This window comes from Chenopodium quinoa, unplaced genomic scaffold (genome assembly GCF_001683475.1).
Source record: "Chenopodium quinoa cultivar QQ74 unplaced genomic scaffold, ASM168347v1, whole genome shotgun sequence".
Classification (NCBI taxonomy): domain Eukaryota; kingdom Viridiplantae; phylum Streptophyta; class Magnoliopsida; order Caryophyllales; family Amaranthaceae; genus Chenopodium; species Chenopodium quinoa.
In genome coordinates this window covers 1,003,954-1,017,209 of record NW_018745461.1, presented here as the reverse complement: position 1 = coordinate 1,017,209, position 13,256 = coordinate 1,003,954, and the positions used below count along the sequence as shown (strand labels likewise).

Here is a 13,256-nt window from a genome sequence, read left to right as displayed (position 1 = left end):
ATATACTTCTTCATCACTTCTTACTTGTTTCTTCACTAATTCAGAGTCTTTGTCTTCTACAAATACAATTAATCTGTACTCACTAAAATATAACAAATAATCAGAATTTTCATAATCATCACAAAATATGTTCATAATAATTATTTAGAATGTTCATATGTATAATCATCAATACATGTACAATACTTAAAAATGTAAATAATAATCACTCTATATATCATATGTGTTCATAATCAATAACTGATATGTTCGTAAAGAATAACGAAACATATATATTCATAATAAATTGTTCAGATTTTCAACAATAAATGTTCAGATAGTTTAACTTTCAACGTATTATATTTTACTTTCAACCTAATAAAACTGAACATTTATTATTAAAAAATGAACACTTATAAAATGAACATCTAACAAAAAGTTATGAACTTTTAGAATATTAAAATGAACATGATTTTCATAAAGGTTCAAATTCATTGTACATAATTATTAATGAATAATAAAGATAAAATAATTTGTTGAAATATGTTCATTTTTTTATGTATTTAATATTCATTTTCGGTGTACTAAATGCTCATTTTGTAAAAGATGTTCATTTTTAAATTTCTACGTATTCATTTTTATTTTTTTTTACAGAAATTATATTCAATATACACCTTAAATCTAATCCTGATTCATCATAGAGAAAATAATTATTGATTTGTAACATGATTAGAAATCAAAAGAAAGAGAGAGAGAGAGAAAATAACTATAAATTAAGCAATACAATTGATATTCATTAACAATTAATTAAGCGATTTAATTGATATTCATCACAAACTCATAATAATTTCAAATAATCAAATAATAAATCATCATGCATGATCAACGAAATCATACAAAAAACAATTAGAAATTGATAAAATCTAACCTCCATTGTTTTCTTTGACCTCAACTTTCTCTCTCCTCCATTTTTTCCTTTCCTCTTTGATAAAGCCAAATGATTGAATCTGAAACTCATAAATTTAGAAAGAAAGGAGTATACGCATCAAAACACGAATTACTAACTCAAAAATTTATATAAATAAGAAGAAAATTTTAAAGATTGAAGGGAAGTGAGGTAAAGAGGAAAGAGAATTTTAAATTGAGAAGAAAACTGAAGAGAGAGAGAAATAATAGAGCTAAGGAAGAAGAAGAAGAAGAAGAAAGAGAATTAAGATATGAGGAAGAAAAAAAAACTGATGTTCATTTTAACGTCCTATATGTTCATATTTAATGTTGTTGCAGCTAGCTTGGCTGCACTAGAATGCAGCCAAGAATTATGGCAAGTGGAATATTAAGCGCAGGGTATGAGGAGGGCCCATGCTGCATCCACACTTCTAACCCAACGAGCTCTCGTGTGAGAAGGCGTGATAGAATATAAAACATATTCCTGGACCTCAACCATCAGCTTAAGTTTTTGGTTGAGATGGTCCTCTAACAAATACTGTAGAATTGTAGACCATTGGTTAAGATCCAAAAGGTAGAAAATCAGAGGAGTTGGAAGCAAATTAAAGTCCAATGCCTTATTCTTAATTTCCTCACCATCAAGAAAAGGCCCTATAAATATGGGCCTCCCATATATGACTGGGCTTTTACCCAAATCCATATTATATACTACGTAATATTAAGGCATGATTCACATCTATTGTATATTTGTACGAGTAAATGTCGACTTTCTATCAACAATGAGAATTGGACCAACTCTTTTTAAAGTTGAACAAATTCTTGTAATATTCTTTGATAAGACTATAGTGACATATTTTGAGAATCATAGAATGAAATTCAAAGCGCAACTAACATATACCACTCATTTTGAGGCATAACATGATATTTCTTGGAAAAGCTACAGCAATATGCAGGAAGAATGAGAGTTTTAACACCTACCATGTTACTTATAGGCAACACCAAAAGGTTATTTGGAATTAATAACTCATAAACCCTTATTGAATTTATGATTGAATGGAATCAAAGAGCCACAAAGCCCCAAAACAAACCAATTACATAATTCATTCTCCAAGTGGGTTTTCTTAATTAATTTGAGTATCAAGAGATGATTGTTAGCTATTATTCTTTAATGTTGTGATTAATTCCAATTAGGCTAAACTAAACAACTATGAGAAATTAATTTGGGGTCAAATAGATTTAAACTCTTACATTTATCAAAATACTACATGCTATCCAGGCCATCATCATATTTGTAGTTGCACTATCAACTCATACATTAAGCTTTGACTAATCTATATATTTTCACTAATTGGTTATGTAATTTGCCTTACTATAAGTTACTCATGTACCAACTTAATTAAGCTTTCGATTACACCATAGCCACCAAAGAGAGAATTTTAGCTCACATTCATAATGATCTAACAAATTTTGGCATTAAAAATTCAATTAATGCTAGTCACTTACTTGATGTTGATTTCACACAAATGAGAGTACAGTCCAATTAAGCCTTTGCTTACACCATATCATCCAAATTGAAGCACATATTCAAGCTTTATAACAATCAATTATTACAATGTAAGAACCATAATAATGTTTGTGAGCTATGTTGAATAATGCCTTGTGCCGAGCTTATGTACCATGGGGTTGGCTAGGCTTAGCTTACAACTCCAATCGATAGCTACATGTTACATGTCATGCTAAAATTTTTCCAAATGGTGGGTAATTAGCATGACTCAAGCTCATAGAACCATAATGATGATTGTGGTCTATGTTGAATCATGGTTGCGTACTCGCGTGCCTAAACCAAATTTTACATGTTATAGCATGTTTTGTCATATCAGGCATTATAAAAAAAACCCAAACAAAACACATAGAAAAACGTGTCATCACTGTCATGTCATGCGTAACTCATGTTCATGTCACTTTTTTTTGCGCCTAACCGACCCCATATATTTTTAATGAGTCAATTTCAAAATAATCATAATAAATCACCAATACATTTTATACACATGGATAGGACCTCCAAGGATTATTAAGGAAATAAATCATAAAGATTAAGGGAATAAAATCACAATTATTTTTATGGGCAAATTAGGAGAAGAGAAAGAGCATTAACATTAACATTAACATTATTACATTAACAATATAGAAAAAGGGGTCCTTTTGCTAAGCTCTCAAGTCTGAATACTTTGTTCCTTCGCCACCAAAAACCTTTTGTTTTTGCGGTCCTCAATCACACCACCACCGCCAACAACAACCCAAACTTTGCTCAATCTATTCGTTAATTAGCTGCGCTCTTTTGATCTGGTAGTGAATTTAATCTCTACCCTTTTTCTATTTTTCTCTGTTAATCAATAGGGTTCTTTCGTTTTCTTGTTGTTTGATTGATTTTGATGCTTTTTTCTTTGTTGGGTTTTAATCGGAATTGGTAAGATTCCCTTTTTTGGTTTTTGTATTTGATGTTAATTGGTTAATCAGCTTCTTTAATCAGTTGAAATTCGAGCATCATCAATTAGTTTGATTTTCTTGGGAATAAAGATTGACTCTTTTGTTGTTATTTTATTGGAAGATCGATTAAAATGATTGTTTTGTTAGTGATTACTGATAGATTGTTTAATTGATGATGTTTTGGTATCGGGAAATTGAAGTGATTCTATTGATGAAAATGGGCTGATTTTTATTTTATTTATTTTGGAATGATTTTACATTTGCTTAATTAAGAGGGATTGTTGGATAAAGTGTATAAGTGTGTAATTTGACTGTTAGGGATTGGTTTAGACTAATTGGTGGGATAAAATGTTAAAATCTGATGAAATGTACTTGTTTGTGGTATATGGTGGATGTGTTAATTGGCAGCTGAATGATGGCATCAATGGTAGCGAAAACGAGTACTAGTAGTTGTAGTCAGTTATCACCATTGTCTATTCAAGAGAAAGGAAGTAGGAATAAGCGGAAATTTCGGGCTGATCCACCTACAAGTGACCCTCATAAGGTCTCTCCCTCGACTACAAATGATGGGACGAGTTATGAATTCTCGGCTGAGAAATTTGAGATGGCAGCTAGTCATGCACATCCGCCTAGCCCTTGTGATGTTTGTGGCGTATGTCAGGACCATTCGGATAATTTAAAACTTGACCTTGGATTGTCAAGTGCTTCTTTGGGGGGTTCGTCTGAGGTGGGTTCTAGTCATCCTAGAGAAGAAGAGGAACATGACGACTTCCAAGATGCGGATTGGAGTGATCTTACTGAAACTCAGCTGGAGGAGCTTGTTTTGAGCAATCTTGATACTATATTTAAGAGTGCAATTAAGAAAATAGTTGCTTATGGATACACCGAAGCCGTTGCCACCAGGGCTGTTTTGAGGTCTGGTCTTTGTTACGGGTCTAAGGATACTGTATCAAATATCGTGGACCATGCTTTGGTATTTCTTAGAAATGGGCAAGATATAAGTCCTTTAAGGGAGCATTGTTTCGAGGATCTGCAGCAGCTGGAGAAGTATGTATTGGCAGAGTTGGTCTGTGTACTCCAAGAGGTTAGACCTTTCTTCAGCACTGGAGATGCAATGTGGTGCTTGCTAATATGTGACATGAATGTGTCACATGCCTGTGCCATGGATAGTGACCCCTTAAGTAGCTTGATAAGTGAAGGATCTCCAAATGACAGTTCAACCAATCAACCTCATTCCCATTTGAAAGCCGAGTCTAAAAGTATAGAAATGAGTCTTCCTAGTCCCTCTAAAGCTGTTGCAAGCAATGTAAATCAGACTGGTAAGCACAAAGTTGCTGGAGTTCCTAATCTCACCAAACCAAAGAATACCAACGTTCCGAAAGGAACAACTGCATCAAAAGAGCGTTCAACTTCCTCACAACCTAATTCCATAGATAAGCCTTTCAGTGCTGTAGGTGTATCACATACTCTTTCTCCGGAAGAAAAATCTGTGTCAAGCAGGAAGACACATTCTGGCAATTCAAAAAGAGAATCTATCCTTCGGCAGAAATCTATTCATCTAGAGAAAAGCTGCAGGTCCTATGGGGCAAAAGGGTCTTTTAGAACGGCAAAGTTCAGTGGTTACATCTTGGATAAAAGAATCAGACCCACGTCTGATTCGGCTACCCTTAACATGAAGAGTGCCTCCTTGAAGATAAGCAAAGCAATGGCAATGGGATTGGAATTGGCACATGAAAATGGAAGCCTCAGTTTTTCAGCCTGTTCTACAATTTCCTCCACTTCACCTTCATTTACTGTAGAAGCCCGACGTACCGTATCCTCATCACCTGAGACGAATCAAACTTCAGTGACATCAGTGGCCAAAACCAAGCCTGATGTGTCAGCTGCTGATACTGAACTTTCGCTTTCACTACCGGCAAAAAGTAATCCTCCTCAAGTGAACCAAAGCTGTAATAGTGAGGCTTCTATCCCTAGTGCTGCTGATATACCCTATGATAAGTCTCTAGCTCAGTGGGTACCTCAGGATAAAAAAGATGAGGTGATTATGAAGTTGGTGCCTAGGATAAGGGAATTACAACACCAACTTCAGGAATGGACAGAGTGGGCAAACCAAAAGGTAATGCAGGCTGCCAGGAGGCTGAGTAAGGACAAAGCTGAGCTCAAAAATTTGAGGCAAGAAAAAGAGGAAGTGGAACGGCTCAAAAAGGAGAAACAAAGCTTAGAGGAGAATACTATGAAGAAGCTTTCTGAGATGGAGAATGCATTGGGTAAGGCTAGTGAAAAGGTTGACCTAGCAAATGCTGCTGTACGGAGACTCAAGGTGGAGAACGCATCACTCAGGCAGGAAATGGAAGATGCTAAGGTACGTGCAGTGGAGTCTGCTGCAAGTTGTCAGGAGGTCTCAAAGCGAGAGAAGAAGACATTGATAAAGTTTCAATCGTGGGAAAAGCAGAAGAGTATATTCCAGGAGGAGCTTGCAACCGAGAAACGTAAGTTGTCTCAGCTACAGCAGGAACTCGAACAAGCTAGAGATCTCTATAACCAGCTTGAGGTATGTTCGTTTACACTGTTTGATTTCTGCATTTTGTTTTCTTTCTTCTCTTTTGTGTGAGTAAAAGAATTTCTGGCAAATGCTAGCTCATTGGCTCGTTGCTTCTAATACTATAAAACATTCCGGATGAGAATAAGTTGGTGGATTATTGAAGTTCATGTGATTGTCAGTGAGCACAAATACTGAAAAGCTAATTCATGCTTTGATGAGCACTAGTTCAAAAGGTTGACTGTTTAGGAGTCAGGGATCTCTGCTTATGTTTTACTCTTGAATCATTTAGTTGACTAGTTCACCCTTTCTCTTCTCTGGAAAATTTGTCATATTACACTTGCTAACTTATGAGCTATACTACTAATATCCATGAAGGGAAATAATCAATAGATAAACAAAATTTAGAAGCTGAAGTAAATCTTACTTCAGTATGACTAACAATAGATAATCATCTCTTCCTTGTAGTTCAAGATCTATATTACATATATACATGTTAGAAGGTATGTGCCTGCAGCTTGACAAGGCAAGACGAGTGAACAACTGAACATGGCTTTTGGCGTTCTTATTTAGGTAGTAAATCACCAATTTTAGCTCTAGCTGCTGCAGTAATAACTGGTATTCAGTTTTCTTCCTGCCATAACAAGCCAGCTTCTTGAGTTCAATCTGACATTTGCATTGAATGTTTTTTTATTCCATTCGTCTATTCCCCCCCTTCTCTTTCTTCCCTTAGATCCATTTCATGATTTTTTGTTTCTATCCTTTTGAAGTTGTGTTTTAGGCCTCTACATATATCTAGTATGCGCTTAGGCTTTAAGGAAGTAAATACTAGACTTGAACTTGTGGTTTGTGAAAAGCCATTTGCCAACACATCTCCTGGTTGATGATTTGTTTTCTTGAGTTGCAATGCTTAGAAAGACTTTCCGCCTTAATGATACAACATCCTGCCCCAATCCATTGATCATCCGTCTTTTTCTGACACTGAACTACCTAATAGTTGTTCATTTTGAAAATACTACCTCATAAGTTTTCTCATACACTTTCTCATACACTTTGATTACACTACCTTTTGATGGCAACCATTACTAATTCCATTTCTGGGCCTACTCTATCTGGTTCATCAACGGTTTTCCGTCATTATTTTTTTCCTGGATCCGTCTCATTTATCTTCGCATTAGCCTAAAACTCCTCAAACTCCTCTCTAGATCCAATGCATCTCTCACTCTGTTTCATTATAAACTAATATTTAAGCATTTTGAAATTTTGATCAACTAGGTTTACAACAGGAAATATTATTCCTTGTTAATTATTTCAGGTTTAAGTTTTAAATTTTTTGAAATGTTATTCTGAATTAGGTTTAATATAGTTAAAAGTATCCAAAGGGTTTTGAGTTTGATGAAGGCATGCTTTTTTCATTTATTTTCATAGTTCAGACAAAACCCATGCTTTAGTCTTTCAGTTTGTGCCTCTTTTTTTTTTTTTTGTACTTTTTTTGATTGTTACAAACAATAAATTAAATATGTTTAAAAAAAAAAAAACGATAAATTAAACATTGGATGCAAAATTAAACAACCAATTTCAGCAAGTCAAATTTAAAAAGTTAGGCATAGGAGGGAGGTATGATAGTTTAGTCATATTTTGTTCATTAAAATGGGAGTAGGAAATGTGGGCCCTGTAGACAAAAGTTGTGACAAAAATCATCGAAAAGGTTGTTTTATTCTTAGAAAAACATTGATTTGGTAGTTATTTAAATTAAAAAGAAAAAAAAAAACCTTTTTAGGTAATTGTTTCCAAGAGTGGAACAGATGCAAGTAGTTGCTCACAGATTCTACTTAAAAAATATCTCTGATATCCAACAATAACAATATCCTCCTTCTATGCCATCTATCTTCTTCTCCTAGTTTAAGGCTTTCATCTTGGAGTAAGTATGCCCTCGCTTGCTTATAAAAAATATTATTGGAAACTCTTATCTTTATCTGCATATTCAGCTGGTCAAATTTTATGTATACTATTGATAACCATGGCCCTCTAGGAGGTGTACTGTGTGGGGAAGAATACATCCTGATGTTGGAAGGTTATGAGTTTGCATGGATCAAGCCTTTAAGCAATTTTTTTTTTTTTTTTAAGGGAAGCCTTTAAGCATATAGTTAATCATAGTGGACAACTATTTGAGGATGAAATGCTTTTTTCCTCAATCTTGAAATTTTTGCAGTGGATAATGAAGTTTCAATGCAGATATCTCACTATTTCGGTTCAAAACCACGTTGATGTCTCATAATCTTATTCACATTATGTGCTTGTTTTATATGTATTGCCCATTATGAAAATATTTGCGAAGGAAACTTTTAAATCTGATTCTGAAATGTTGATGGGCTATGTTTATTAGGACTTCATTTTACCTCAAGTACTTAACATGGGTTTGGACATTTGACACTTCATTTCTGACCAACCATAGAAATTTTTCATAAATGGCTGCACTTGGATACATACACATGCTATAGTTACATAGCTTTTAAGTGGTTCTAAAGGAAGCTGATCATTCTGGTGGGTCTGCCCCGTAAAGATTAGAAAATATTTGTGGCATTCTAGAACATCCATTCATTTCGAAAGAAATGTAGTCGTATGAAAACATATTCTCAATTAGTACAGTAGTCTTTAGAAATCTCTATATGAAGTAACTACTGTAATGCATATACTAAATTGTAGCAGCAGTGCCTTTACAACCTGCTAGGTAGGTACAAATGAAAGTAATGGATATAAATTAAATGTAATATTGCAAGGTAAGTACATGCTAATGTCTATGCCCTATGGTAGTGCAACCTCATCCTTGAACATGTATCTTTCTGTACAAACTTACATTACCACCCAATTTCGCCCCTCAAGACCTCAAGTAGACGAGTGGTAGTAAAAATTTATGGGTGAACTAAGCATTAACATGGCCTTTGGCATATGTAGGACTTTCCTTATAAATTTATTAACGCCTATCTAATGCGCTGTTGATTTCATTCATCTCTGAAAAAAGTTTCTATAGTGTCTTTTATATTCTTAGGTCACCTACAGAGGCAGATCCACAGAAGGTATCACTCTGAAGGTGGTTGTAATTGCCAAGTATAACTGAAAATTTATGCCAATGGCATAAACTTTTTGTGTTTACTGCTTCTTGCCCTTTCAAACAAAGAAAGTGTAATGTATTCTTTTGTGCTATTTGTTGCATCTCTGTGATTACCATGAACTATCTTGATTGAAGCCAAGGATACAGATACTAATGCTTGCTTATCATCTTATGAGTTGATTTATTTACTGTGCACACATGTTAATAGAAATGAATAATGTTATGGGTAAAGATCTCAATACAGTATTGCTTCTAGAAGAATAACAATAATTGCTTTGTCCTTTTTCTTAGGCTACACATATTTTAATAAATCTAATACAAGTATGATATTGTATATTGGATAAGTTTAAGGTTTCCCTTGTTTAGTTGTATCTTTCATCTGTATTAGCAATTCATCTATTCTTTATTAAGACTGTAGTAAGTACATGCATTTCCTCTAATAGCTGCGAACATACACTTAAAAATTAGCAATTCAATCCTTTGTTGCTAGGGTATCACCCAATGAGTTGTAACTTGTGCAGGTCACTGTTAAAAATCAGCAATTCTATTTAGAAAATCTGTGCCTGGGAGCATTATTACAATATTACCCAACCCCTTTCCCTCTGCAAACCACATTCTGGAACATGCAAACTACGATATGGTTATCTTGGGTTCCAGTTCTTAGTCGTCCAGTCTAACAAGCTGCTACATACACTTCCATACTTATTCCTAGCTCCTAAAGGCATGGTGTTGCTTGTGACACTCTCTAAAATCATTCTATTGCTTACGTTTTGTAAGAGTTTTTCTGGTTCTGTATCCTAAAAGTTGGTTAAGCTTTATAGATCTTCAGATTAGTGTAACAAAGTTAATGTAATCAATTCATCGTGACACTTGGCAGATTTATTTGTCACTAATAATTAGTGCAATCTATGTGCATAAGTTTCGTTGCTCTTGTCATCATTAGCAGCTTCATGCTCTTGTTGGGCTCCATTATCCCCCTCACATTCTTTGTTATGGAAGTGCGCTTGCGTCCAGAAGAAAAGACATGTCCCTGCTTCTTGACTTCATTCTGTCAGCATATGTTTGAGAAGTTTGCAGCTCTTGGAGGATCTGTGTGATTGTAAATACCGAGTCTTAGACTTGATTAGTATTTTACTGGTGAAATTTGAAGCCTTTGAGTTTCAGATCTTGTTCAGATGGAATGTTTCTAAGGACTTGCTTTGTAAATGGACAAACACAAAAGGAATCTCTCAGTACATCATCATCTGGAGAAGTCAACAATCCTACTATACGTCGTTATGTTCTTTGTTGCTTAAAATCTCTTGTTTTATACTTCCACTGTATCATTATTTTTAACTTGAGCTTTCTGAATTCTGATAGCCTGAGTGTACAATATTTACAGGCTCGGTGGAAGCAGGAGGAGAAGGCAAAGGAAGAATTACTCGTTCAAGCAAACTCAATTAAAAAAGAAAGAGAACAGCTTGAGGCATCTGCAAAATCTAAAGAGGATGCCATAAAACTGAAATCAGAAGCTAATCTTCAGAAGTATAAAGGAGATATCCAAAAGCTTGAGAAGGAAATTTCTCAGTTGAGACTGAAGACCGACTCATCAAAGATAGCAGCTATGAAGAGAGGCATTGATGGAAATTTTGCTAGCAGGCTCACAGAAGCCCAAAGTGCACCTGCTGCTAAAGAATCCAGGAACACACACAAGTCTAGAATTGCAAACGGGTTTCAAGAATTTACTGCTGTTGGAGGGGTAAAACGAGAAAGGGAGTGTGTGATGTGCCTCTCAGAAGAGATGTCTGTAGTTTTTCTTCCCTGTGCTCATCAGGTGGTTTGCAAAATGTGCAATGAGCTCCATGAGAAGCAAGGCATGAACGATTGCCCTTCGTGTAGGAGCCCCATATCTAGGCGCATCTGCGTACCTTTTGCTCATCCTTAACCGCTATACTTCTCCCTGAATATAGAGCTCTTGAGTGTTTTGAATAACGGAGACAAAATGTTTTTGAATAAATACACAACATTTTGAACAATTGAGTTCAGAAAGCTTATACCAGTACTCAATACAGCCTTGCATAATGAAATGAAAGGGTCCATTATATTATTGATGATTATACCATGTGCATTAGTTTCAGTCTATGTTGATGCCTGCTTCCTATTCTGTTTTCTGAATACTGAGGTGAGGTCTGAGTTGGTTTGTTTATACTACGTATGTTCCTTCAGTCAAATTTGTCATCCAGTTTTTTAAATGTAGGATTTGAAGGCGATATCAATTTATATAAATTTAACGTGAGAAATTAAAAGCCACTCTTCAAAAAGTAGAAGTCATATCTGCTTTTCCTTCTTTTTTTCACCACTAGTTTGACAAGAAATATATTACTCCCTCTGTCCCTAATTGTGGGTTATGTTTGGAATCCGAGTGAAAATTGGGAAAATTACAACCAACCAAAAAGAACGGAAAGAGTATTTAAAAACAATGTTAGGATGTCCTAAATTTTGAAAGTTAAATGGTCTCAGTACTAAAACATCCCATATACTGTATAGTACTTTGTATCATGCGTGGATCTTTACTCTCCCTGTTTCAGTGAAGTCTTGGACATGTGAGTAAAGTAGCTAGCTTTAGGAAAAAACAATTTTTTTACCAAGAAACTACCCAGTTTATAATGAAGGGTTTTGCTATACATAGCCCTAAGGGCTATGCATAAGAATCAACAATTTCATATCATTAACTCTATTTTTCTTGTTCCAATGGAATCTTATAGTATTATTAATTTAAGTTATTATTAATTTAATGTAATATTGTTTATGGGATAAGTTATTATCAAAATGCATTTATTAATTAACCCATTAAAGCTATTTTTATTTTCCTTTCAGGATTAAACTTTTGTATTTTATTTAATTAGTTAAGCACTAACAAATCTAACATCATACCAATAGAAAATTATATATACTGTAAAAAAGAAAAAATTTAAGTAGTATTAATATCCAAAATAAACACCGTGCAAGTCAATATTTTACCCACATTCTTTCAAGAAACAACATATAGCAACCAAACCATCTATTAGATAATACTAAGTGGACAATACTGCAATATATTAGTGTGCTGCTAAGATATTTATTTACAAAAAAAAAAAATTGTTTATACGCCTGATTTGGTTTATTAGGAGATAAACTTAAGTTATTATCATCCTTTTCAAGCTTTTAATGGAGTACTATTTCCATGCCTAGCCAATCTTCATTGTTTCAAAATATTTTATTCATACATATCAAATAAAATAAAGGTATTTTACTAGAAGTGCCACATACGATCTCGCATATCTTCGGCACCCAAACAACCAGTTGAATCCATCTTAGGATAGATTGGACTGGAGAGAGTATGATGATATTGAACTTTATTTTTTATTTTTTATTTTTTTTTATTTTTGGAAAAAGCATTTTCATGGTAATTAATTGTGTAGGTAAGAAAACTAGAAAAGTATTAGTTACATTTTTGGGATGGATTAATTCTGGATTAATAGTAATATAAGATTCCATTGGAACAAGAAAAATAGAATTAATGATATGAAATTGTTGATTCTTATGCATAGCCCTTAGGGCTATGTATAGCAAAACCCTATAATGAATACTAAAATTAAATTACAATGCATGTCTTTTGACAACTTCTTGAGCACGGAAAGAACTAAGAAATAGATGCACTACATCTAGAGGTGTCAAAAACTAACCTGACCAATCTAAATTGATTTGACTTATCCCGAAAAAAAAAATTAAAAAAAATTAAAAAAATTAAAAAAATTAAAAATAAAACTTGATTTAGATTTTGACTCGTTTAGACAAAATTAGTTAGCATGAATGACACTAGTTCAAAAAAGACTCAACCCGACCCAGGAACCCGAATTTATACCTCTATCTACATCAGCCTGGCATAGTTGTCATTCGCCTGTTTTTGTTGTTACTCCGTATATTGCTACTTTAAAACTTTAGTTATAAGGAATGCGGGAATGCTTTTGAAGTTCGTCGGGAGGGAGTAGGTCTCGTGAATATAATTCTTCCAGTTTATGCATTATTTGATTATTTCATCAGAGTAAATGTTATTTCCTCAAAAAAGATCAGATATTTCTTTTGTTCCTTGAGATTAGATGCTGTATGCCTGTATGTTCAAATACTGGCATAATTCCCTACCATTATTGTCCAGTTCGTTTGTCGCAGTGTCAA

The 13,256-nt window shown here is 34.1% G+C and overlaps 1 protein-coding gene across 1 annotated transcript; it reads left to right on the top strand.

Annotated features, from left to right (window-relative positions):
• The first annotated feature begins 3,078 nt into the window (after positions 1-3,078).
• Positions 3,079-11,158, top strand: LOC110714798 (putative E3 ubiquitin-protein ligase RF298). Its single transcript, XM_021893351.1, has 3 exons — positions 3,079-3,270; positions 3,820-5,962; positions 10,444-11,158. The coding sequence occupies exons 2-3, from the start codon at positions 3,824-3,826 to the stop codon at positions 10,984-10,986; spliced, it is 2,682 nt and encodes an 893-aa protein (XP_021749043.1). The 5' UTR covers positions 3,079-3,270; positions 3,820-3,823; the 3' UTR covers positions 10,987-11,158.
• Positions 11,159-13,256: the final 2,098 nt, after the last annotated feature.